At 42.4% G+C, this 25524-nt stretch overlaps 1 protein-coding gene across 1 annotated transcript; it reads right to left on the reverse strand.

Moving 5' to 3' along the window:
• Positions 1-553: 553 nt before the first annotated feature.
• Positions 554-25524, reverse strand: ndufv1 (NADH:ubiquinone oxidoreductase core subunit V1). The gene is made up of 11 exons (XM_084312217.1): positions 25414-25524; positions 22888-23003; positions 22702-22781; positions 22102-22272; positions 15918-16101; positions 12490-12679; positions 11569-11781; positions 3592-3758; positions 3236-3317; positions 2711-2856; positions 554-2322 (listed from the first exon to the last, which is right to left on the reverse strand). Exons 2-11 carry the CDS (start codon positions 22993-22995, stop codon positions 2242-2244), a joined length of 1422 nt encoding a protein of 473 aa, XP_084168343.1. The 5' UTR covers positions 22996-23003; positions 25414-25524; the 3' UTR covers positions 554-2241.

The following is a 25524-nucleotide window of genomic DNA, read 5'->3' on the forward strand; positions in this document are numbered from 1 at the left end:
GACTAAAGCTATGAGCAGACTCAAATCCTGCCACCCCTACAACAAGGCGGCACAAGAGATGCTCCGTTCCACCACTGAGGACCTGTCCAGAAATGGATGGCTGGCGGCAGCCTGGAAGCAAGAGTGGGAGATGGCTGGGCCAACCCGCATCCACCGCTACATCGGAGATCCAGGAGATGGCGCCACAGGAGACGATCTTCCACACCGGCAATGGACTCTACTGAACCGTTTAAGAACTGGGGTCGGTCGCTTCAAAACATCATTGAAGTGGGGCCTGGTAGACAGCGCTGCATGAGAGTGTGGAGACCCTGACCAGACTGTCGAGCATATCCTGACGATATGCCCCTATACAGACCACCCTCAGAAGCCAGCCTCTTTGATGTGGGACCAGAGATAAGGGCATGGCTACAAGATATGGAGTTGGACCTCTGATGTTACACGAAAGAAAAAGAAAGACTAAAGCTAGCATAAAATACACCAAATTCTATGACTAAAGTTAGTATATTTAATGACCCTGAATCACAGAACAAAGATGACAAAATGACAAAGCAAGTTTCATTCTCATAAAATTTTACTGTATGTGTAATAACAACAGAACACTGGTACCATATATACAACCGTTGAAATCAAAACACTACTTTAACACTTTCAGTGCCAAAAACTACTTAAGTCGTTTCTGGGCCCATGTCGTTCAGTGCCATAAACGACTTTTTACGTTTCTGGGTCGTTTTTCTATTCGATATTTCTATTAATTATCCACCCAGGGAGCCTGTTGTTACCATAGGGCAGTGCTTCTCAAACTTTTTCTGTCAGGCCCCCCCTTTGGTGGACCAAAATATTTTGGGCCCCCCCCCCCCCCAACAAAATAGTCATGAAATGGGCCATGTTTAAATGTATTGAAATAACACCAATATCGTGACCTTTCAAATTGGCCCTATATTTTGTTTTCAGAGCTGTCATGGATGAAAAGCCAGCTTCACACAGATACTGTATGTGGTGCTGAATGGTATCAACACCTTAACTGCTGCATCATGAGATACTTGGTGGGCCATGAGATGAGATACTTGGTACTCAGCACCACACTCTGAAACTAGCTCTCTAGGTGGCATCAGATGAGATTTCAAAGAGTTCTTCCAAGAGTTTGGATGGAGATGTGTCAGGAAGCTTTGTCTCAATGTTGTCTGTACAGTTTTTTTTTACCCAGAGTAACTTGGTGATCCTTTTCTGTGTTTTATTAAATAATGATTTTCAGATTTTGAGAAATGGTATTTTCATGGAGAACAGTGCAGCTGCAACAGATAGCACTTTAGTGATAATTTTCTGTAATCCAAAAAAAGTTTTTTTTTTTTTATATTTATATTATATTTATTTTAAATCTCAAGGCCCCCCCTGTCATGCCTCTGCGCCCCCCCTGGGGGGCGCGCCCCCCACTTTGAGAAACACTGCCATAGGGAATGAGTCTGAGGTCGCCAAAGTGCAATACCGGCCGCATCCAGCTAGACGGCGGTATTGAGCCACCTTTGAATCCTAGTCAAGGTAAGGGCTATATGATATCAATCTTGCGTTGATCCAAGCATGTCTTCAGCTCGATCCGAACGTGTGTCTGTAACGTTAGTCCACAACGTATGCTGTTGGTGGCGATCAAAGCATCAAAAATCGACCCCCCCCCCACACATGGTGTGCTACTAGAGCGCCCCCTTTCATGCATTCATGATGAAACATAATACCTATGATATAGATTTGATTTGAGAATAATAGCGGGTCCAGGCAAGAAACGACAACGGTTATAGTATAATACGGCTATAAGGCTATTCCTCAGCATTTCAGGAATTACCCCAGACCGATCTAAAAACATACTTATATTCACCACGGTATAACGCGCGAATGTATGCATGGAAAAATTATCTCTTTTTTGCATCTTGACCGGAAGAAAGTCACTGGCAAATGACCATAGTATTGTATCCATAGCTATAATATAGAATGTTATAGCTCTACAAACAAGGTGACGGATTCCTATCTATCTAGCGTTGGCCTTGCTACAGAGGGCCGCGTCTAATGGCTGGCACTGAAAGTGTTAAGGTTCATACAAGCTTTATTGGCGACTTCAAACAAGGCAGATACAGAAGGCAAAGGATTCACAATGAGGTGATAAAACGGTCTTGTTTTAAATAAAAACTATTGAGTGAAGGGGAAATGAGGAAAGGCATAACCAAGGAGCCCACGGGGGAACAAGGGAACAGCTTAAGCCCTGGCCTGCTGCTGCTGCTGCTGGAAGTCTGCGATTCGGGTCTCCATCACGGGCCTGAAATGCCTGATCAATCCCTGAGAAAAGAAAGCAATCCATGATTTTTTCCGATCGTGTTAACGTGGGCTATATTCACATTAGTGACTTGGAGAGTTTATCTATACATGGCAAATACACTGTAAATAAGATGGCAAATACACTGTAAATAAGATTACAGGGGGGGGGGGGGGGCTACCCCTTTGTTTACGTTTGACTGATGACTGATCAGGCCTCTAAAGGGCAGGCGATCCCACAATAAATGGGTTATTAATCATATAATAATACAGAAAACCAGAACAGTAAACAGACGACTCGACAGAAATAAACAAATGGGTTGAATGACTTTCTCCATTGGGAGAATATTATATCTACATGACATGCCCGTTGTCGTCCCGTGGGCACCGTGGCTGTGACATGTTTTTTTACCTGCACTGGCCACGCGGCGCCATCACCCAGGGCACAGATGGTGTGACCCTCGATCTGCTTGCTGATCTCCCAAATCATGTCGATCTCTGCTGCCCGCGCGTCACCACGCACAAAACGCCACATCATGGTGTTCATCCAGTCCACTCCTACAGGTGGGAGGGAGAAGGTGAAATAGAGGATTTAGAGATAAAAATGGCAAATGGTGCATTTATATAGCGCTTTTATCCAATGCGCTTTACAATTTGTTCCTCACATTATACCCGTTCACTCACACACCGACGGCGGAGGCAACCATGCAAGGTGCCAACCTTCTCATCGGGAGCAGTTAGGGGTTAAGTGTCTTGCTCAAGGACACTTCCGACACGCTGTGCGGGAGGAGCGGTTATCAACCCGGGAACCTCCGGATTACTAGATGACAGCTATACCTCCCGAGCCACTGTCGCCCCCAGAGGGATGCATCAAGGTCCTTTGGTATCTGTTTGAAAATCAACCGGCCAACCAGATGATGTTAAAACTATTCCTCACCCTCCCTGCAGGGTGTGCACTGGCCACAGCTCTCGTGTTTGTAGAATTCGATCAAGCGGGCGATGGCTTTGATGATGTCAGCCTGCAAAAGACAATGCATTGTTTGTCAGTGACTATTGTAATGTTGCAGATATTGATAGTCTAATTTGAAATAAATTATAACAAGTAATCTACTAGATGATGGATGCCTGAACACAGAGTAGTCTGTAACTATCTTTTCCCCTTAGAATCGGTAGAATACGATTTGTTTTGCCTCGATTAAATATTGAAGATGCCTGCAATTTGGACATCGCATGAGGCCATACTGCGATGTCAATAATATTCCTATCCTATGTTACACAGCTGACAGAACGTACTGATTTGTCCATCACAATGATGGCAGCAGTTCCCAGGCCAGTCTGGGCTTGGAGGAGGCCGTCAAAGTCCATCAGCACCTCTTCACACACTTTCTTGGGGATGAGGGGGGTGGAGGAGCCACCAGGGATTATAGCTAGCAGGTTATCCCAGCCACCACGCACTCCACCTGAGAGACAGATGTGCATTTCAATCAACCAACTAAGCATGAAATAGGGACACTCATTTACTCAGTGGACGCATCACACTGGTGCCAATAACCACAATATTAGTTAGCACTCCCTCTCATATGTTATTGCTTAGGTTACTTCTAAGGGCTATAGTAATATAACACAATCATTCCTTTCTATGAATTGGTTGTCGAGACCATAAAAGACTGACAGTTATTAGAGCTGTGAATCTTCACTGGCCTCACGATTAGATTACGATTCAGCTGTCCACGATTCGATTTCTACGATGCGGATGCATCTCAATAATATAATACATCCTCAATTTTATAATCTATATTACTGCACATGGCTACTTTTTCATCCTTTAACACATTCAGGGCCGGCCACGGACATGTCTGTGGCAAGGTTGTTTAGGCTTTTATTCCATTTTAACACTTTGATTGCCTAAGGCTAAATTCATGATATACCATCCCTTGCCAGCTCTATTTGTCTATGGAGAAGTTCCCCTTCTTTGCAGGGCTATAACTTTTTAAATTCTATTGCTAAATTGCCATTATTAGGGCCCATTCAATGTCCTATATGTATTGTTCAGGGTGTATGAACGTTAAACTTTTTCATTCACATATTCATACTAAAATATGATCTAAAGTATAAGTATGTTTTCATCTCTTTCTGCAGCTTTCTCCAGAACGTGATTTATAGCCCCAAATGCATTATATTGATGATCAAATACAGTTTGATAGCAATCGGCGCGATATAAAAAAATCCAACTGGACGGACTTCTGGAAGTTACTACACGTCATCTGATGTTGACCGGATGGGCGAGGGGGCGTTTATAATTCCGTGGGCAGCGTTATACCATTCATCTAATGTGGGTCAAATGTTCATCATAGCAGTTAGTGTCGAACACGGTAATATTACACGCTAAAACTCACCCCAGTCTCCGCGGGCCGTTGAGCGATCAGCGTGGGGTAGACAGTTTTCCATTATGGGATGTCGAAATACCCGGTCCATTTCCAGGTTGTATAATACTATATACGTTAGGGCTGGGCGATATGGCCTAAATATGATATCACGATATTTTCTGACCTTTCGGCGATACACGATACGCATCACGATGTTTTTATTTTTTCCCCCAAACAATTCATTATGAGGCTTACCCAGACAGTATTTGAGTTTGCAAGCTAACATTAAAGACAAAATAAAATACCCATGCATTTAGCATTTTTATATTATATATTAGATTTAGATTATTGGATTATTAGATTATATATTGCATATATTTAGCAATGAGATATTATATGATTTAGATATGAAATATGATGAATTGAAAATGGGGGACCCTGATGTAAACAAGACGAAAGTCTTTCTCTGGTCTGCATCCTCCAGTCCACTGTTGATTGTTGTTGTATTGAGCTGTACTGTATTGTACCTATGCTGCAATCTGTTAATAACGTTTATATTCATTCAGTCGGCAAACATTTTGATTGACAGTCGCGTCTGCCAATTACGTCACATCGCTTGCACCCGCCCTGCTGTTCTTAGCACCAATCGGCAAGCGCGTATAAATTTTTTACTTCCGCTATTGGAGAGCTCAATGAAAACAACAATGGCAGCGGTAGCTCGCCGCGGCCGACGTTTAGCTTTTAGCTCTGCAGAATGACTAAACGACTGGAGGCATAATGATTTTACTGCAACGGATGTTATAATAAAAGCCTTTCCATACATCTGTCTGATTGAAAACGTTATTAACAGACCGCAGAATGGGCACAACGGAGTCAGCACGGGCTGAGATATGAACGGCTAATGCTTGCTATATCTAGGTCGACCTCGGTCGTTGCTATGTAAATACGCTGATGTTATTGAAAGTGTAACTATATAGCGTCAATGCCACAAAACGAATGCCTTTGTTATCATAAGTAGTAACTTTTGATGCAGTAGTGTGTGTGTGGGGCGGCGGCGGCGCTGTTCAAAAGTTTCAACGTGTGGACCAGATTGACGCGACACAAGCCTCTTGGGCAAAACATCACGATATCCACGATACGTTTAAAAAGTGTATCGTTAATGAACTGTACCCGATATTTATATAATATCGTCATATCGCCCAGCCCTAATATACGTCCAAATCATGTTGTTTATAGAGTTATTTGCAACCGATCGATGTCCAGTGTATCAAGATGGAGTCCCGGGACCTATAGCGAGTGCCCGGAAGTAATATGGGTGATCAGCACTTCATCCACATAACTTCCTGTTTGGCGCTTCTGCCGATCGGCCACCAGATGGCGCTCTTGAACCGCTAGAGGATTGAGAGGAGCTCAGAACTGTGTGTGAAGGCTGCGGATGGAAAATATGATTCCGATCACAGATTTTTGAAATATTGATATTAACACTTTGACTGCCTAAAAACGCTTTACAGCGTCATTGCTGGCCATGCTAAAGTTGCCGGGGGACGCTGTACAGCGTCCTTATATCAATATTTAAAAAATCTGGAATCGGATTCATATTCCCCCTCCGCTGGCCTGATATCCACCAGCAGGACCCACTGAGCTCTCTGGCGGTTCAGGAGCGCCATCTGGTGGCCGATCGGCGCAACCGCTTAACAGGAAGCGCAGTAGAGGTTTTGCTGGTCGGCCCTATTACTTCCGGCCACTCGGTATAGGTTCCGGCACTCTAGCTCGTCACTCTACATAGCGATCGATTGCCAATAACTCGATAAACAACATGATTTGGACGTATATACCATTATACAAGCTGGAGATGGACCGGGTAATAATATATCCCATAATGATAAAATTTCTACTCGACGATGATCGCCCAACGGCGCGCGGAGACTGGGGTGAGTTTCAGCGTGTAACGTTACCATCTTCGATACTAACTGCTTTTATCAACATTTGACCCACATTAGATGATTGGTATAACGCTGCCCACGGAATTATAAACGCCCCCTCGCCCATCCGGTCAACATCAGATGACGTGTAGTAACTTCTAGAAGTACGTCTAGTTGGAATTTTTTATATCGCGCTGATTGCCATCAAACTGTATTTCATCATCAATATAATGCATTTGGGGCTATATATCACGTTCTGGAGAAAGTTGCAGAAAGAGATGAAAACATACTTATACATTAGACCATACTTTACTATGAATATGTGAATGAAAAAGTTTAACGTTGCTACACAATGAACAATACATATAGGACTTTGAATGGGCCCTAATAATGGCAATGTAGCAATAGAATTTAAAAAGTTATAGCCCTGCAAAGAAGGGGACTTTCTCCATAGACAAATAGCGCTGGCAATCTATGGTATATAATTAATTTAACCCAAGGCAACCAAAGTGTTAAAGACGAGTTACGGCGTCCTCGGCAACTTGAGCATGGCGGGGAAGGACGCCTAAACACGTTTTCGGCACTTAAAGTGTTAATAACCTACTCAATGTCACCGAGCGGCACTGCAGATTTACCATACTCTTGGAATTCGGAAAAGTGCATTACCAGCCAGATCCTCGTAGGGGCGCTGTCTCGATAATGCAGTGTTCCCTGTGGCAGAAAGGTGTTTTATTTTTTTGGATCTCGAATGGACTCTCCTGTTAGGGTGAATCTATGCGTGTAGCCTGTAGCTTGGAATACGTTTTGGGACGCGGAATTCAGTACGCAGTAAAGGAATATATCATCAGCCAATGGACATATGGATCTACCAGATGGCGATCGATAACTGGGAAATCCTTTTTGGGATCCAACCGGCTACAGGTAAGATCTTTTTCACGTAAATTACATGCTGATCAGGCCTTGTTATCATAGCCAACCAGGCGATCAGCGAATGTGGCTACTGAGGCTAACGGCGTTATTGGTAATCAATCATCAGAAACGACGTCCCCCGCCCCCCCTTTCATGCATTCATGGTGGAACATTATATCGATCATATGCATTTTGATTTTTAGCTCTAGCTTCTGTAGGGCCGAAACGCCATTCGATTTAACGTTATTAGCTTAGCAGCCTGTATCTCGTTTTGCAGGAAATATACCAGACCAAATCCCATATAACGCTTATATTCAAGATGCTATAAAATGGGAACGTATTGATAAATTCTTTTTTTCTTTAAGCCATTTTGAAGGGACGGTTTATAGTGTCAATTGACAATGAGAATGGACAGATAGCAATACTATAAAGTATAGATTTAGCTATACAAACAGCCTCACGCACCATGAAACCTTATTATGATATGCTGGCCGTATAGAGTGGGCCCGTCTAATCCCCGTGGCCGTCAATGTGTTAACACATTGGGCGCCGGGCATTGTGCCCATCTTATACCACTCTCTGCCACCGTTAAAAGCCTATGGAGATGTTTACCTTCTTTGCAGGGCTATAACTTTTTAAATTGTATTGCTATATTGACATTACTATGGCCCATTCAACATCGATTATCTATCGTTCAGGATGTGGGAACATTATATTTTTTCATTCATACATTGTTGTATTAATACCTTCGAGAATATAATTATGTTTTATATGCTGTAATTCCAAAAACGAGAGTTATAGGCCCTGAAGCATATATAGATTATCGATAGGCGTTTCTTTCCCATACACACTATATTAAAAAATTCAAATGTATATGATCGGTATACATTATGCTTTATCATGCGTGGAGGAAAGGGGAGGGTCGTTTATAATTCCTTGATCGTCACTAACGGCTTTATTTACTATGGGTTTATATATTGATCAGACTGTTTGCAAACAAGGAAATGCACAATCGGGTTCAAAATAACGTTACTGTTCTCTTACCGTGGGCCGATGAGACTGGCGGAGAAAGATCCCAATTATTCGACGCCGATCACCTAAATCCATTTGCGGTTTGTATGGCGCAATAAACGCCGAAATCATATCGATTATTGCGTTATGGCAGCGATCCATATGTACTATAGTGTCTGTCAGGAGTCCCGTAGCGAGATGTGACTGCCGGAGGAATTTCCTCGATGCACCGATGACACTTTCCATTTTTTGAGAGTGTAACTCGCCCGACCATCCACCAGGCGGCGGTATTGAGCCGTTGCAGTCCGATCTAGGGTCCCGCTAGTGCACCGGAGGTTGGGTGGATGAATTATGAATGCCATGGCGAAAAAATGAAATATTGATCTCAAAAACGCTGTACAGCGATGTTGGCGGTCAACGCATGGCGGGCAATACCGCTGGAAAGCGATTTTGGCGACCAATGTGTTAATACAAGCAGTCGGATAAATAAAATTGTATTTATAAAGTTCTTAAATCAGGGCGCCCCAGTGGCAAACCACATAACGCGCTGAGTCGCGGCACGGCCGACCCGGGTTCGATTCCCGAATTGCCGAATGTCTTCCCCCCACTCTGTCTCCCGTTCCTCCTCTCTCTCTCTACTGGACTGCCCAGTAGCAAAAAGCGATAAACACTAAAAAAGAATGCGCCAATATGAGAATTAGAGACATAGATCATATTAATATAAGTTCACATAGCTAGGAAACAATGCTAAACACTCAAAAAGGCCATTTATAAGATAGTTCCCCTTTAAAAAGAAAAAGAAAAAGAAAGTTCTTAAATCAGAATGTCAAAATAAATGTTTTTACTAGTGTTGCATGATACAGCTACTAGAAAGGTATCTCGATACCCAGCTGTTAAAAACGGTTCAATACTCTTTTTTAGGGATGCACCGAAAATTCGGCTACCGAAAATTATCGGCCGAAAATGGTTAAAAAGGCTCTTTCGGCTTTCGGCCGAAAGGGTTTTAGCACCGAAAATATATGACCGAAAGTCAAATAACGTGTTGTTGTGATGACGTCATCAAAACGCGACTACAGACATACCGGATTACCGGTAGCATGCGCAACATGTAACGTGAGCAGCTTGGCAGCTCTTCCTGCATTCTACAGCCTGTGATAACTAACTCCTCTTGGGAGTAGGGATGCCCCCCGAAACCCGGTTCTAAACTAAATTAGAAAAAAACGGAGTATTGATCAGCTCCGACGTTAACGGTACTGCTATCAGTAGTCTAGGAGCGGATTAGCTACGGAGCTAACAGTGTACCATCCATCTGCGACGCAACGGTGGCAGCAACAGTGGACACTGAGTAATGTTAACGTTATGACGAGTTCATACTACACTACACGTATGAACTCGACATAACGTTAACGTTACTCCGTTTAAATGAAGTGTTTAATTAGCAGCAATCTGTTGTTGAAAATGTATTATCGTTAAACCGGAAATGGAAATGCGAGGACAGGAAGTCGTCATCAATCGTTGTAGTCTTTTAGTCTTAACAGTCTGGAATTAATGTATGCATTCAAAAGTGCTGAATAAATGTTTTATGGGCCCATAATAGTGATTATTAATATTATTTAAGTTAAGTTTAGCCATAATCATGTCTTTTGCCATAATCAGGTAGCTAAAAAAATATATATATATATATTTATATTAATCATTTTCGGCCTTTCGGCATTCGGTTTTCGGCCAACTGTTTCCTATTTTCGGTATCGGTTTCGGCCAAGAATTTCCCATTCGGTGCATCCCTACTCTTTTTATTATTATCAGTATCAATACTTTTAGAATAGCCTGATGCTGTATTTTTTTTTAATTCTTTTATCCACTTTTTCTATTTTTCTCCCATCCCATGTGCCAATTCTCCCCTCCCCTGTCTTGAACGTTGCTCGCATATGCCCCCCACAGGCCGGTCGTAGGGAGGATAGAAGCCTTGCATCACATGTCCCCTCCGGTACATGTGGAGGCAGCCTGTCACATCTTTTCACCTGCCAGCGCGGACTCTCATTGGCGAGGTGTAACGTGTGGGAGGCTCACACTACCCCCGCCATTTCCTGTCTCTGCTGTGCAGGCGTCCCCCAACCGACCTGTAGGAGTCCCTGTCCACAACGTCCAGATTACCACCCATCGACTTCCACCCTTCCAATTGAGTTAGTATGACGACCGGCCCAAGCCAGAGTCGAACCCGGTGTCTCTTGCGTTGGTGACGAGCGCAATGTCCGCTACGCCACCCAGCCGCCCTCCTGATGCTGTATTTTCTATGAGTTGAGTGGATGCATGACCAGAGCACTAGCTTTAATAATAATAATATATTTGTAGGGCGCTTTATAGTTGTGGAGAAAATCACAAAGCGCTACATTGTAAAAGAACATAAAAGCTAGCAAAAGAGTAAAAAAAATGATATATATATATATTTTTTTTTTAAATAATCGATTATGTTCTGTCACTGCATCAATGCTGAATCGTCCACATCCGCATCGCGATGCATCTTAGAATCAAAAAATGTCCATACCCCTAACAGTTATGCAGTGGTGGTGATTACACTTTTTGGAACATGCCTGAGTCTTTTTTCTATCGTTGTCAATAGTTTTGTCACGACAGGTGTGCATCTCCTCCAAACTACGCGCCTCGCATTATTGAAGTTATTGATTGATTATTGATACGACGGACCAATCAAATCAACCGAGGGGAGGGATTACAAATCTTAGGTATCAGAAGAGAAATCGTCGGCAAAACAAACCAATCGATAATGGAGGAGAAGCTAATTTTGGCAGTTTCTGACAAACCTTGTTTGTACGACCAGGTCTTACCACGGCCGAGATATGAACAGCAATGCCTGGAGGGCTGTGAGTAGTAATGTAGCTTATGTAACGTTAGCTGAGGTGTACACCGTTGTGTCTCACGTTTGAGCGCAGGAAGAAGGCATCTAATGTGATCACAGCCTAAAAGGAGATGGTTGCAGGATAATTGACATAGAAACCAAACATAATTACATTAGACACAAAGTGGTTTTCAGCCGCCTTATATACCTGCGTGTCTCTCTATGAGGTCTTTGAGTGGGATGGACATCTCTTCCTCCACCGTGCAGGGGTGGTTCACATGGCCGGAGATGTTGAAGAGCTTCGTGCCGCTGTTCCTCTCCCTGCCGAAGCCTGCAAACCACGTTCCTCCGCGACGACAGATTGTGGGCGCCACCGCTACTGTCTCCACGTTGGCGACAGTTGTTGGGCAACCGAAGACACCTTCAAGACGGCAACAATGATATGAGTTGTTAACCCTCTAAAGCTTACATTCGCCTGGACGTTGTATTTTTACCAATTCTGAGCTTGTTCTTTGAGTCAGTATCAAGTGTTATACCTTTTATGATTCAGGGGGACCTACATTTAATTTCTGGTGCAGTGTAAAGTCACCATCATACATTACCTTTCTGTGAGCAATGTGAACATACAAATTTTACATTAAAAAAACACCTAGTGAAAAGAACTTTGTTGAATAATTCTATAGTTTACAAGGGAATTATTGCCTTTTCAACATGGGAAGTTCTATTTAGGCATTTTGAACCTCCATGTGAAATTTGGTGCAATTACACCTTTTCCTCAGTGAGTGACAGCAGACAATGTGAAAATATGGTGTTGCCTTCATATTGGACTGATATTTCCCTGCAACTTAAGTTTCAATTAAACGGCGGAAAGAAGAGAATCTCACGATTCAGGTACAATTTAAAGTAAAGCTTTATCACAAATGGTTCCAAAGATATTTCAAGTTTTGCTAAACATAGATAGATGGATACTTTACACACATGCATGCGTTAAGTGTTAAGGGAAGTTGTGATGGATAGATGGCCTTATAATTTTTTCAAGTCAGAAAGGATGATTTCTTTAGTCTCTGTTCAGATATGGTTGTGAATATATTCATGGTGACGTCACGTCTCCCTCTCCGGGGCGACTCACCTACGTCGGCAGGAAACGGGGGCTTCAGGCGGGGCTTCCCTTGCTTGCCCTCTATTGACTCGATGAGAGCCGTCTCCTCTCCGCAGATGTAGGCTCCGGCGCCGCGGATCACAAACACGTCAAAGTCATAACCCGACTCACAGGCATTCCTCCCAATTAGACCGGCGGCATAGGCCTCATTGATGGCCACCTGAGGTCAGAGAAAGTGTCGCTCCTGATGAAAGCATCCTTGATTGCATTGCATCTTAATATGTAATTTTTACTGAAATGAATAACCCGTATAGTAAGACTTTTTTTTAAATATTAAAATCTTACTTCTAAGAGATTGTGATAACTTACACTAATTGGCCATGATAAGCAAGGTAATTGCAATTTGTTTTATCTTTAGATACAGACATAGATACGGCTATATATATATATATGCACATGTGCATTTCTTCAGAGTAGCCAGAAGAGGAGTTTGCCTGGAGCAGTTGTGGCTTTGGTGCCTTGCTCAAGGGCACGTTGGCAGTGATGCTAGACAATTAATGGAAGTGGACATGACCGGTTAGCCTTCGGGAGAGGTGTTGGACAATGCCTAGTGTTACAAAGGATCAGATTAAACCGAATATATATATTTATTGATTGATATATATTGCATAGTATTTGTATATCGTTTGATATCCCTTGTACATATACACGGAATATCCCTTTAGCCTAGTTACACAGACCATAATATTTCATTCTCCTATTGGACGGCGGTCCACAGGCGCCGGGGCCGTGCCTCCAGAGTCAGGTTCAAAGCCACCGTCAAGACATGTCTGTACATGCCCGGCCTTGTCCAGGGATACGAGACAGAAATGAGGTTGGCACTAGATTGTTCGCCGTGCATATAAATATGGCGCAGGTGAATACAGAAGTAGAGTTACCCAATACGTTGAAGCCTCACCCACGATACTCCGTGCGGTGAAGTATGGCCTGTTTGGCCCCAAAATAGAGCATTGAGACCGCGTGCGAATTAATAACTGAATTGTCAGAGTTTGGCGCTATACCGTCGAGTGCGACATATTTCTATTAAGTCAGTAATAGTCTATTTGTGTATAGTGTATCGTGCGGCTAAAGTTCTACAGTGACCAGCATCACCAACGCTTCCTCGTATCAGCTAGAGTGCTTATCCAGGCTGGGCTGCTTTCATGGCGCTTTCACCCGAGGAGACCTAGACGAGAACCGTGTGGACATGTACACTGGATTAATCTACCCGACGACTACATAGCCCTTTGCGGCTGGATTATATTTGTTTTGGTCCTGTGATTTATGGAGCGGAGAATCGCCGACGCCTACACGTGTTGGATTTACCCTGTGAGGAGACCAGTCAAGTCTGCGCCTCAGAGAGCCTGAGGCCGGCTAGCTTTCTTCACTGTGGAGCTACAGTCTACGGAGAACAGCTGTATTCGTCTGTGGATCAAGAGACTATTGCACCGTCTCCTGTACTTGGAGTCTCCTTAGTCATCGTTGACCAGACTCTCTACTACCGACAGATCCTCTACCCCTGCTGGCTTACAACCGGGGGGACCCTTCCAGTATCTCCCGCTATATATTACTAGTGTACCATAGATATAATTCCCTAAGATTCAGGTTGTATAATTACCTCCTGCGTAACCAGAGAATGGACATTCATTATTGATTTGCCTACGCACATTCCTTTGCCTTATAAGCGCATCCAAAGTAAGTAGAGAAGTATATTATGTACCTTTTGCTGCAATAAATACTTGATTACACCTTTGTGTGGAACCGATTTATTGTGGGAAGTGTTCATCATATTTATATATCATGTACTGTATGGCCAGTAATTAAAGTACATAAAGCGGTAGTGGTTTAATGATACCATACTTATCAATACAGTCAGGGAATTGTACCCCTCAGTTACACCTAGGCTAACCGGTCATGTCCGCTTCCATTCATTGTGCTAAGCTAGGCTAACGTGCAGCCAGATAGCTTTCTACTGAACGCACAGAGAGGAAACTGGTATCTATCTTTGTGTCTCTCTCTGGAGAAGACAAAATGTTGGTGTGTTCCTTTAAGTTGCCAGCTCACAGACTAAATACACTGAGAACCAGTGACTTCTCAGTTCATGTTTCACCTCAAGTTAAGTTTCAAGTTTGTTTATTAATTATCACAATAAAATACACATACTTTACGGTGAAGTGCTTGGTTCTGTATGAGCCCCTGAGAGTGTGCTTCATACAGTAAAAAAAGTAAGTAAAAAGTAAGTTAAAAAAAAGTAAGTAGAGAGGAATATACAATATACATACAATTAGGCCTGCCGCGATAAGCAATAAATCGATTAATTGCCGCGATAATTAAAATGAATGCAATGATTTTGACGGGCGCGATTAATTGCTATTTGCGCGTTTGTTTTAATGAGGCGGACCCAGTGCCCCTTGTCAGTCACTGTCCGTGTTGGGAGGCGGGCCGCTGGCTTTACTACAGAGCACAGCACAGGAGCTCCGTGGGGCTAACGTTACCCCTCATTGTGTCTATTCTACTAGCATTAACGTTACTCATACAAACAGAGTAAACACAGTTTTCAATCAATCAATCAATAACAACATTAACGAGACCCTCGTTGTGTCTATTCTGCTAACGCTAACGTTACCTCTCATTGTGTCTATTCTACAAGCGTTAACGTTAGCTAGGCTGTCTATGCTAACGTTAACGAGCATTAGGCTAACAAGCTGTAACGTTACCAGTCGCGTCTATTTGCTAACGTTAGCATTAGGTAATAACCGGTTTAAAATGGATGGTGATTACCTCACGTTGTGTCTATTCTACTAGCATTAACGTTACTCATACAAACAATCAATAGCGAGTTATATTGATCACGCTATGTACGATAGCCATGCTAAAACGCTAGCACAACATTAGCACCTAACCTAACAACAAGCCTTAACAAGTCAGCGATCTTTTTGCGAGACTAAACTCTCCGCTCGGTGGCAAATTGTGTTGATGTCGGTTTTGTTTAATCAATAAATGAGGCAGAATACACAGTGACTGTATCCTTTGTTTATTGCACTTGTGCCTGCTGCAAACATAATGATTATGAAATCCTAGAGACGCGTCTCTATTCAGTGGTCTGCAGTGTTTCACGTGACTTTTCTGGTACCCAAAAAGTACCTGATAATCACAACAATACTTCCGGTCCGGTCGGTGGGCTTCAAAATAAAAGTCTTAAACACCGGAAAAGACGGAGCGGTGGGCTTCAAAATAAAAGTTTTGGGAAATAAATTTCCCCAAAAAAAAAATTCTCTAACCGGTCGCAATAATATCGCTTATCGCGATATTTTCGGGGGCAATTAATCGCCCAGCAAAATGTGTTATCGTGGCAGGCCTACATACAATATACTCTAACTCCTGGCCAACAAAAAACCACCCTGTTCTGTGTCTCGCACCTGCAGGTTGGAGGACTCGTTGTAGAACTCTCCCCTGATGTAGATGTAAGCCGCGCGGGCCCCCATGGCCCTCCCCGCCACCAGGCAGCCCTCCACCAGCTTATGGGGGTCGTGACGCATGATCTCCCTGTCCTTACAGGTGCCGGGTTCCCCCTCATCAGCGTTCACCACAAGGTACTTGGGCCTGAAAGAAGGGATCATAGAAGGGCTTGAGTCAATGACAGTCTAATGCACGAGGAGATGAGTCACTGTGGAAATCTAAACGCTAAAGATGACAACCACCACGGGCCCCGCAAACCGTGGACACAGTCTGCTGCCAATTGCTGTAGAGCTAACGTCTGGTGAACTTGAGAACTGTAATAATAAACACTGCACAGACTCTGGTTATCATTACTACTTGCACTTTGTTCTATTATTATTACTACCTATCCTACCTGTAGCCCCCCCCCCCCCCCCCCATGCTGCTATGACACTTGAAATTCCCCAAGGGGTTTAATAAAGGAACACTTGATGAAGACACTGAACGAAGTGAAGATACTGTGTGTGAGAGAGAGAGAGAGAGAGAGAGAGTTCAGATTCAGAGTTTTATTTGCCACATGGAAGCAATACAATCATAGAGTTCAGTTTTCATACAAAATCATAAATACCATACCATGGTCAAAAGGAGCAGGAAGAAGAATAATTATTATAGTTACCGGCCCCTTATTCCTAAACTAAACAAGTATTACTTGATGGTCGGTGTACAACCTAATTTACACAAAATAATAATTTATACCATATAGAAAGAAACAAACAATCCACAGATTAAACAAGAAATAATAATAATAATAATAATAATAATAATAATAATAATAATAATAATAATAATAATAATAATAATAAAGAAGAAAAGAAAATATCTCACTATTCAGATCACATTTGACTTTCATACTGACAAAATATATTTTTTTTATAATTATTTTTGAATTGACAAACACTATTACATCCCTTAACACATTCGTGGCCAACCACGTATATATACGTGTTTCGGATCCAACGCTTGAGGGCCAACCACGTATATATACGTGGTAAGGTTGTTTTGGCTTTTATTCCATTGTAATATCCTACTCAATGTCACCGAGCGGCACTGCAGATTTACCATACTCTTGGAATTAGGAAAAGTGCATTACCGGCCAGATCCTCGTAGGGGCGCTGTCTCGATAATGCAGTGTTCCCTGTTACAGACCGTTTTCTTTTTTTTTTCATCATGGGTGGACTTTTTTGTTAGCCTAAAGCTATGCCTGTAGCTTGGAATACTTTTTGGGATGCTGAATTCAGTATGCAGTAGAGGAATATAGCATCAGCCAATGCACATATCGATCTACCAGATGGCGATCGATAACTGGGAAATCCTGTTTGGGATCCAACCAGCCCACGGTAAGAGCTTTTTCACGTAAATTACAGCCCGACCTTGCTTTGATAGCCAACCACCCGGTCAGCGAATGAGGCTAATGCCGTTATTGGTACTCAATCATCAGAAACGACGTCCCCCCCCCCCCCCTTTCATGCATTCATGGTGGACCATGATACAGATAATATACATTTTGAGTTTTAGCTCTAGCTTGTGTATAGCCGAAACACCATTCGATTTAACGTTATTAGCTTAGAGTCATGTATCTCACCTTCCAGGAAATACCCCAGAACATTGCGGTATATAGTTCATATTCACGACGCTATAAAATGGGAACGTATTGATGAAAAAATTATTTCTTTAAGGCATATTGAAGGGACGGTTTATAGTGTCAATTGACAATGACAATGGACAGATAGCAAAAATATAAAGTATAGATTTAGCTCTACAAACAGCCTCACGCACAATGAAATGTATGTTGTTATGATAAACTGGTTTTATAGAGTGAGATTAGACGGGTCCCAATGGCCGCAAAAGTGTTAAGCTCGCTATGGAGAGAATTCCACAACTTTACACCAATAAGTGAAGGACACATCTGTTTAACCCATTCTTCGCCAGGCATTGTACCCTTCTTATACCATCCTCTGCCAGCTCTATTTGTCTATGGAGATGTTCACCTACTTTGCAGGGCTATAACTTTTTAAATTGTATTGCTAAATTGACATTACTATGGCCTAGGGGTGGACGGTATAAACCAGGGAGGGGCAACTGGCGGCCCGCGGGCCGCATGCGGCCCTCACCGACGTTCCATGCGGCCCCAGGCCAATATAAAAAAAAAAAAAAAAAATTATAATATTTTTTAATTTTTTTGCATTGTATTCGACTAAGAAGAGTTGGCAGTCGACTATGGCTCCTTTCGATCGATTAGTCGACTATTTGACTAATAGGGGTCAGCCCTAGTGTGGACATATGAAACGCTGTTGAAAGTGCCGTGCAGCAATATGGGGGTTTTGATAAACTGTCGGCTGTTGTTACCGATGGAGCACCAGCAATGAAAGGAAAACGCACAGGATTCGCCTGGCTTCTAAGGCAGAGTGGCGTTGAGTGTCCAATGCTGCACTGCATTATACATCAGGTAAGTTCGCTAACATAATTTCCATCTATTGTGGGTCACTAATAATGACCAATGCGAGTCGAGTGTAGTCAAATTATATGCGAGAGTCGTTAAATCGTTTTTCTTTTTTTTTATCTGATATAGGAGGCTCTCTGTGCCAAGAAGCTTGACTACTACAGCCATGTTATGGATTTGGTTACCAAGGTTACCAATCTAATTCGTGGAGGCCACAGGTCACTAAACCATAGAAAGTTTGTCTCCTTTTTGGAAGAGATGGACACTGATTATGGCGACTTGCAGCTACACACAGAAATCCGATGGCTGAGCCGTCGGAAAGTACAGGAGCGACATTGAAACACTGCAAATGCAATTCAATGATCGGCTACGGTGTCAGAGCAGCCCCCACCGTTGCAGCTTGAACTGTGCGAGCTACAGTCAGATCCTTTTTTTCAAGCAAAGAGAAACTGCTACCTGAGCCCCGCTTCCCACTCCTCAGGGACTTTTCCCTCTCTATGGCCAGTATGTTTGGGAGCACATACATATGTGAGAGCAATTTCTCAAACATGAAGCACATCAAGTCAAAGGAGAGAAACAGGCTGTCGGATGAAACATTATTTCATCTGATGCAGATTGCATGCACAAACATTGAAGTTGACATTCCTGCTATTGTGCGCCAACAAGAGAGACCACAAGTGTCTCATTAAAGACAGGGGGGGAGGAGATGATGAAGAGGTGTAGAGGGGGGGGGGGGAGGAGATGATGAAGAGGTGTAGAGAGGGGGGAAGAGATGATGAAGAGGTGTAGAGGGGGGGAGATGATGGAGAGGTGTAGAGAGGGGACCATTATTATTATTATTATTATTATTATTATTATTATTATTATTATTATTATTATTATTATTATTATTATTATTATTATTATTATTATTATTATTATTATTATAACCATTATTGACCCACTGTGGGGCGAGGGTGAATGTCATGCCAGTTTGATAAAGGGTCAATGGGAGGCATGTAGTATTGCACTTTACTTTACTTGCACTTTACTTGTTTACTTTTGTAGTGTTCAGATAACACTAATAACACAAAGCAGCATTCCTGCTGCATTTCACTACAACAGTAAATCAAAAGTGCAATAATAAATGATTTTGTTAAATGTATACACTTTTATCCTGCTACTAAACAAAACATTCCTGAGTGCTTCATATCCATAACATGGATATGTGTTATAATGTTTTGTTTAGTAGCAGGATAAAAGTTTATACATTTAACTAAATCATTTATTATTGCACTTTTGATTTACTGTTGTAGTGAAATGCAGCAGGAATGCTGCTTTGTGTTTGTTGAGCAGTGGGCTTTAAGTTCATACATTTATTTTATTAGAAGCCTTAATTATAATTGATAATGTTTGTATATATTTGTGGTTACACAGCAATCCTTTTAAATTCAGCTGATTATAAATTCATAAAGTTGAAATTGCATTACTAAATGCATTTGAAATGGAATAAAAACAAAGTTACAACAAATTATAATTGTTTATATACCTTGTGACTATTAGGGCTATTTGAGTGATGGGGTACTACTTGCGGGACTGCCGATAAACAATGCGGCCCCCCAGATTGATTGTGGACATTTTGTGGCCCTCACCATATACAAAGTTGCCCACCCCTGGTATAAACGGTATGAATTTGCTCTACGGTATGGATTTTGACTATACCTTGTAACCGGTAGAGCAGCTCTAAAATAGCACTGACGTCATGTAACCACAGCGCGACTATTTCACTCGCATTTGCCCCTAAAAATAGATAGAATTAGTCATAGATAATAGATATGTGCAAACTGGAAAAAGTTATTTAGGAGACTTCGCGCAGTGGGCGTGTCAACACGCAATTGTCATTTCATAATAAACACATATCACTGTGGCGCACAGCAAGTTTCAATTTCAGTTCCTGGCATTTTTAACCAGTGGAGAAAGGTAAGAGATTTCCCTATCGTTTTTCTTATATGAATTATTCTACGTTAATAAAACATACCTGGTGATCAACTACAGTTTGCTGTGAACATTATGATATGTGTGTAGTAGGGGTGGACGGTATAAACGGTATAAACGGTATGAATTTGCTCTACGGTATGGATTTTGACTATACCGTGTAACCGGTAGAGCAGCTCTAAAATAGCAATGACGTCGTCGTCATGTAACCACAGCGCAACTATTTCAATCGCATTTGCCCCTAAAAATAGATAGAATTAGTCATAGATAATAGATATGTGCAAACTGGAAAAAGTTATTTAGGAGACTTCGCGCAGTGGGCGTGTCAACACGCAATTGTCATTTCATAATAAACACATATCACCGCGGCGCACAGCAAGTTTCAATTTCAGTTCCTGGCATTTTTAACCAGTGGAGAAAGGTAAGAGATCTTACCTATCTTTTTTCTTATATGAATTATTCTACGTTAATAAAACATACCTGGTGATCAACTACAGTTTGCTGTAAACATTATGATATGTGTGTAGTGTTATGATAACGACGGCTGCAGCGGGAGGAAGGCTGCAGCAGTGGATTTGCGAAATAGCATGCAGCTGCAGAGCCGCAGAGCCAGGGGCTCTTTCAGGTCTGGTCACAGGCCGCTCAACAGCGCCCCCCCCCACCCAACGGCTGAATTGACCTGAAAGAGCCCCTGGCTCTGCGGCTCTGCAGCTACATATGCTTCTAGCAAAATCCAGCATCCAGCCCTGCTGTTTGCAATGGGAGCAGCACGGAGTCTCGACTCAGGACTTATTTTATTTGGAATATAATGACTTTATACGCAAAAGTAGCCTAGTTTTAAGTTAAAATATTATAAATCTACATGCCTTGAGGATGTCATTCTTTATATAGCCTGCCTATCAGGCAAAGAAAATTATTCTAACGGAAACACTGATACCGTGATATATACCGTTACCGTCTATGCTTCAAATTATACCGTGATATAAATTTTAGACCATACCGTCCACCCCTAGTGTGTAGTGCTCTGACGGCTGGGCAGCGCGAGCTGGATGCTGGATTTTGCGAGAAGCATATGCAGCTGCAGAGCCGCAGAGTAGGGGCGCTTTCAGGTCCGGTCACAGGCCCGCTCAACAGCGCCCCCCACCCAACGGCTGAATTGCCAATGGCTGAATTGGAGTATTGCACTGTGTATTGCAATATTGATCTCGATGACGGCGTAATCCGTCATTGGCAGATTAAGCATGGCGAGGAATGACGTCTTAATACGTCAATGGCGGAGAATGGGTTAAGTGTGGTACGTGCAAACTGATGTTTCCTCCTACTAAACTCACTTTCTAAATGAAAAAGATTTTGTAATTTTTCTGGCAGTGTCTTATTTCTTGCCCTAAACACAATTAACATTGTTTGAAACTTAACCATGTCTTCAAGTTTAATTATTCTAGATTTAATAAATAATGTTTGTGTGTTCTCGATAATTCACTTTGTGTGATTCTTACAGCCCTCTTCTGTAGTATATATAATGGTTTTATATTGGTCCCATAAGTATTCCCCCATACTTCAATACAATAACTGAGATAAGGTGAGATGAGTGAACAGTAGAGTGTTCTCATTGCCTCATACTCTAACTAACACATCCTTTACTTTATTCATAACAAAACAGAGAGAGAGCGAGAGCGAGAGAGATCACTGACCTGCCATCACTGGGTTTATTCATGAAGCTCCACTTCATGCCAGTAGGGAACCCGGCTCCGCCTCTTCCACGCAGGCCCGACCCCTTGATCTCAGCGAGAATCCAATCCACTCCCTTCAGCAGGATCTCCTTCGTCTTATACCAGTCTCCGCGCCTCATTGACGCTTTCAGCCTAAAACGACACCACACCAATGTTTATTTATTCTTTAAACTAGCCTTCGTACTGTCTTTTACTATAATGCACTTTGCTACTAAGTAATCTACTGTGCCCCTATTACTACCTGAGTACCTGGTACCTACTATGCTAATATGTCAAGACTGTAGCACTCAAGGTCGACTCTGTATTGACAATGTCACTTACCCTTAGCTGCCAGTGTTGTACCCTTCCTGCTGACTTGTTTTACTTGTAAGTCGCTTTGGATAAAGCGTGAGCTAAATGACTAAATGTAAATGTAAGCTGCCTACTACCATTAAGCAAGACTGTGCTCTTACTTGGTGTTTGAACTGAATAAATGTAAAGGATGTACTGTAACAATGCAAGGATAACTCTAATGTGTAACATGGATAATGTGTGTACATGCAACATGAAATGTGGCATTACCTCCAGTCATGACGACCATAGAGGTTTGTGAAGATCCTGTCCTGGTCTGCAAGGGGTCCATAGGTTTTCTTCGGTGCATCCTTGACAGAACAAAGGGAATACCCTTTATTAACGTCTTAGTTTATACTCAAGCGGTTATTGTTTAAGGAAAATAGAATAAAGACTGTATGCTCATCTTGTTGATACCTGAGTTGCTGTGCTGTTGAATCTGGTAAGTGCAGTCACCCCACCTTGACTGATAGCAGCTGGGGTGCGAGCCACCGCGCTCACTAATGCTCGGGACAGAGACAGCATCTCAACCGCTAGACAGAGAACATAAAATATGAATAGTTGGTGATTAGGAAGCCTGTATGTAAGTCTACTCTGTTTAACCTCTGGCAGCTCCGTGAGGAAATAATCCTACCATTGATTTACTCCATCCAGCATCACAGGATATCTGATCTTTCTTTCCCCTTATCTGATATTTCTCTCCCCTCATCTGATCTTTCTCTCCCCTCATCTGATCTTTCTCTCCCCTCATCTGATCTTTCTCTCCCACACATGCTGAGGTTTTGACCATTTCAAGGTATAGCAAGCCACCACGGTTATGAACCATAAGCCTTTCCCTGGCTGTAACACCATTCCCATGGTATAAATGTATGTTGCACAACTTGCACAATGCACATATGCACTGTTACAATGCTAATGCATGAGTGTTTCAGTTAAATACACACAGACACCGTACTGTAAAGTTTCATACCACTACATCCCTACTGGTGATGTTGTTGAACCGTCCCACAGGCACTACATGCCATCCCAAAACCAAACATGAACCCCATCGTCATAGATTACTATCACCCTGTCTCTCTTTTCTCTCTAAATCACTTGAATGTGCCATATCCAACCAGCTCTCTTGATTATCTATTACAGAACGACCTTCTGGACCCAAATCAGTCGGCTCTACACAAAATCTGTAGGTAACATTATCAGTATCACTTCTCTTGCCTTCTCATGCCACTGCTATGTTGATGACACTCAACTCTTCCTCTCCATTCCTCCTTCAGATACACATGTCTCTGAAAGGATCTCGGCCTGTCTGTCTGACATTTCCACCTGGATGACAACCAACCACCTCAAAACCTGAGCAAAACTGAGCTACCTCACTTGCTGGTTGAATCCTCCCCACTGACCAACCTTTCAATCACAGTGGAGAACGTAGTAGTGGCTCCGTTCCGACCTTGGTGGTCACCCCACTTCTCAGAGAGCTGCACTGGCTTCCCATTGCCACACAAATCCACTTCAAGGTTCTTGAACTGGCATTCCGTACAACAAAGGGAACCTCCAGTCAATAATCTCGAACTAACACCCGCAAGATTCCTATACTCTGCATCTTCCGGCAGCCTAGACCCGCTAATTTTTGGGCTCCTGGGGGGTCATTGAAACAAAACAAGCTATTCTCTGTCCTGGCTCCACTGTGGTGGAATGAACTTCCCACTAGTCAGGACAGCTGAAACTTTTCATTCAATATCTGATTAAAAAAAACTGACCTTCTTACTGTCTTTACTACTATGTACTATGAATGAAAACTTTATTTAACAGATTGCAGAATGGGTACAATACACTACGGCTCAATACACACAATTGTTAAGGGGATGCAGACCTGAGAAAGACGTTTGTCTTGTTTACATCAGGGTCCCCCATTTTCAATTCATATAGACATTTATGACATACACAACATACATGACATTTATGGCATAGGGACATATAGGTATTTAGTACTGATACATTTGTGACATAAACGGTATTCAAATATACAGTACTGTTACCCCTAGATCCTGACAGAGTATATACATATGATGGGGAGGGGACTGTACATTAGGAGGGGGTGGGTGGGAGAGAAATATACATACGGCGGGGAGGGAATATATACATGCGGTGGGGAGGAGACTGTCTATTAGGAGGTGGTGGGGGTTGTGGGCATTTACGGTGGCCAGTTTCGAATTGCAGCCTCCCGTAGGTGCTCTTTAACAGCGGTTTTGAATGTGGGTAGGGATTCACATTCCTTTACAGCTTTGCTGCTACTACTAGTATCTAGTACTATGTAATGTGCTACTATGCCTAATGCCTATACTACTGCCTAGTACTGTATGTCTATACTACTATGCACTCAAAGCACTGCTAGATGAATAAACCACAACCCCTCCTGCTGACTAAATGTAAATGTCACCAAAACAAGATCCGTTACATTATTGCAGACTCACGTGACTGCATCAGTCAGTGACATTACCAAATCACAACTTTAGTTGACACTATCTATATCTAACGTTAGCTTCTATGCAGTACATATCATTATAAGTGGTAATTCAGATTGTTTTAAAATAACAATTGGATGTTGCATCCAGGGACATTGTGTAAGTCAAGTGTACGCGTATACAGTTGTTATGTCAGCACTAGGTAAATAGATAGCAATACAGCAAACTTGTCAGTTCAAAGATGTACATAGTCAGCCTAAACCTCCAAAACATATCGACTTAATAGACACATCTGGACTGTTAGCTACGTGCGCCGTTTTTACAATACATTATTTGTCCAAATATGACCTCCATGGTTACTTGATGCTAACGTAGCCTAGCTTGCTAGCGGGTCATTCCAGGTGGTATGTCAAAAGAACGAACATAATCAGATCCTATTTGTGCATTCATGGTGATATTTCCATTGTATCTCTGTACGAACCAGTCGATGACGATGTTCTGTACGTGAAACCAGCAAAAATGCCGAATGTTTTCACACGAGAAGCGTTAGTCCTCCATACCTTTGCCGAGTTCACGAAATGTAGCACCGGAA

This window comes from Notolepis coatsorum (genome assembly GCF_963971535.1).
Source record: "Notolepis coatsorum genome assembly, chromosome: 4".
In the NCBI taxonomy this organism is placed as follows: Eukaryota; Metazoa; Chordata; class Actinopteri; order Aulopiformes; family Paralepididae; genus Notolepis; species Notolepis coatsorum.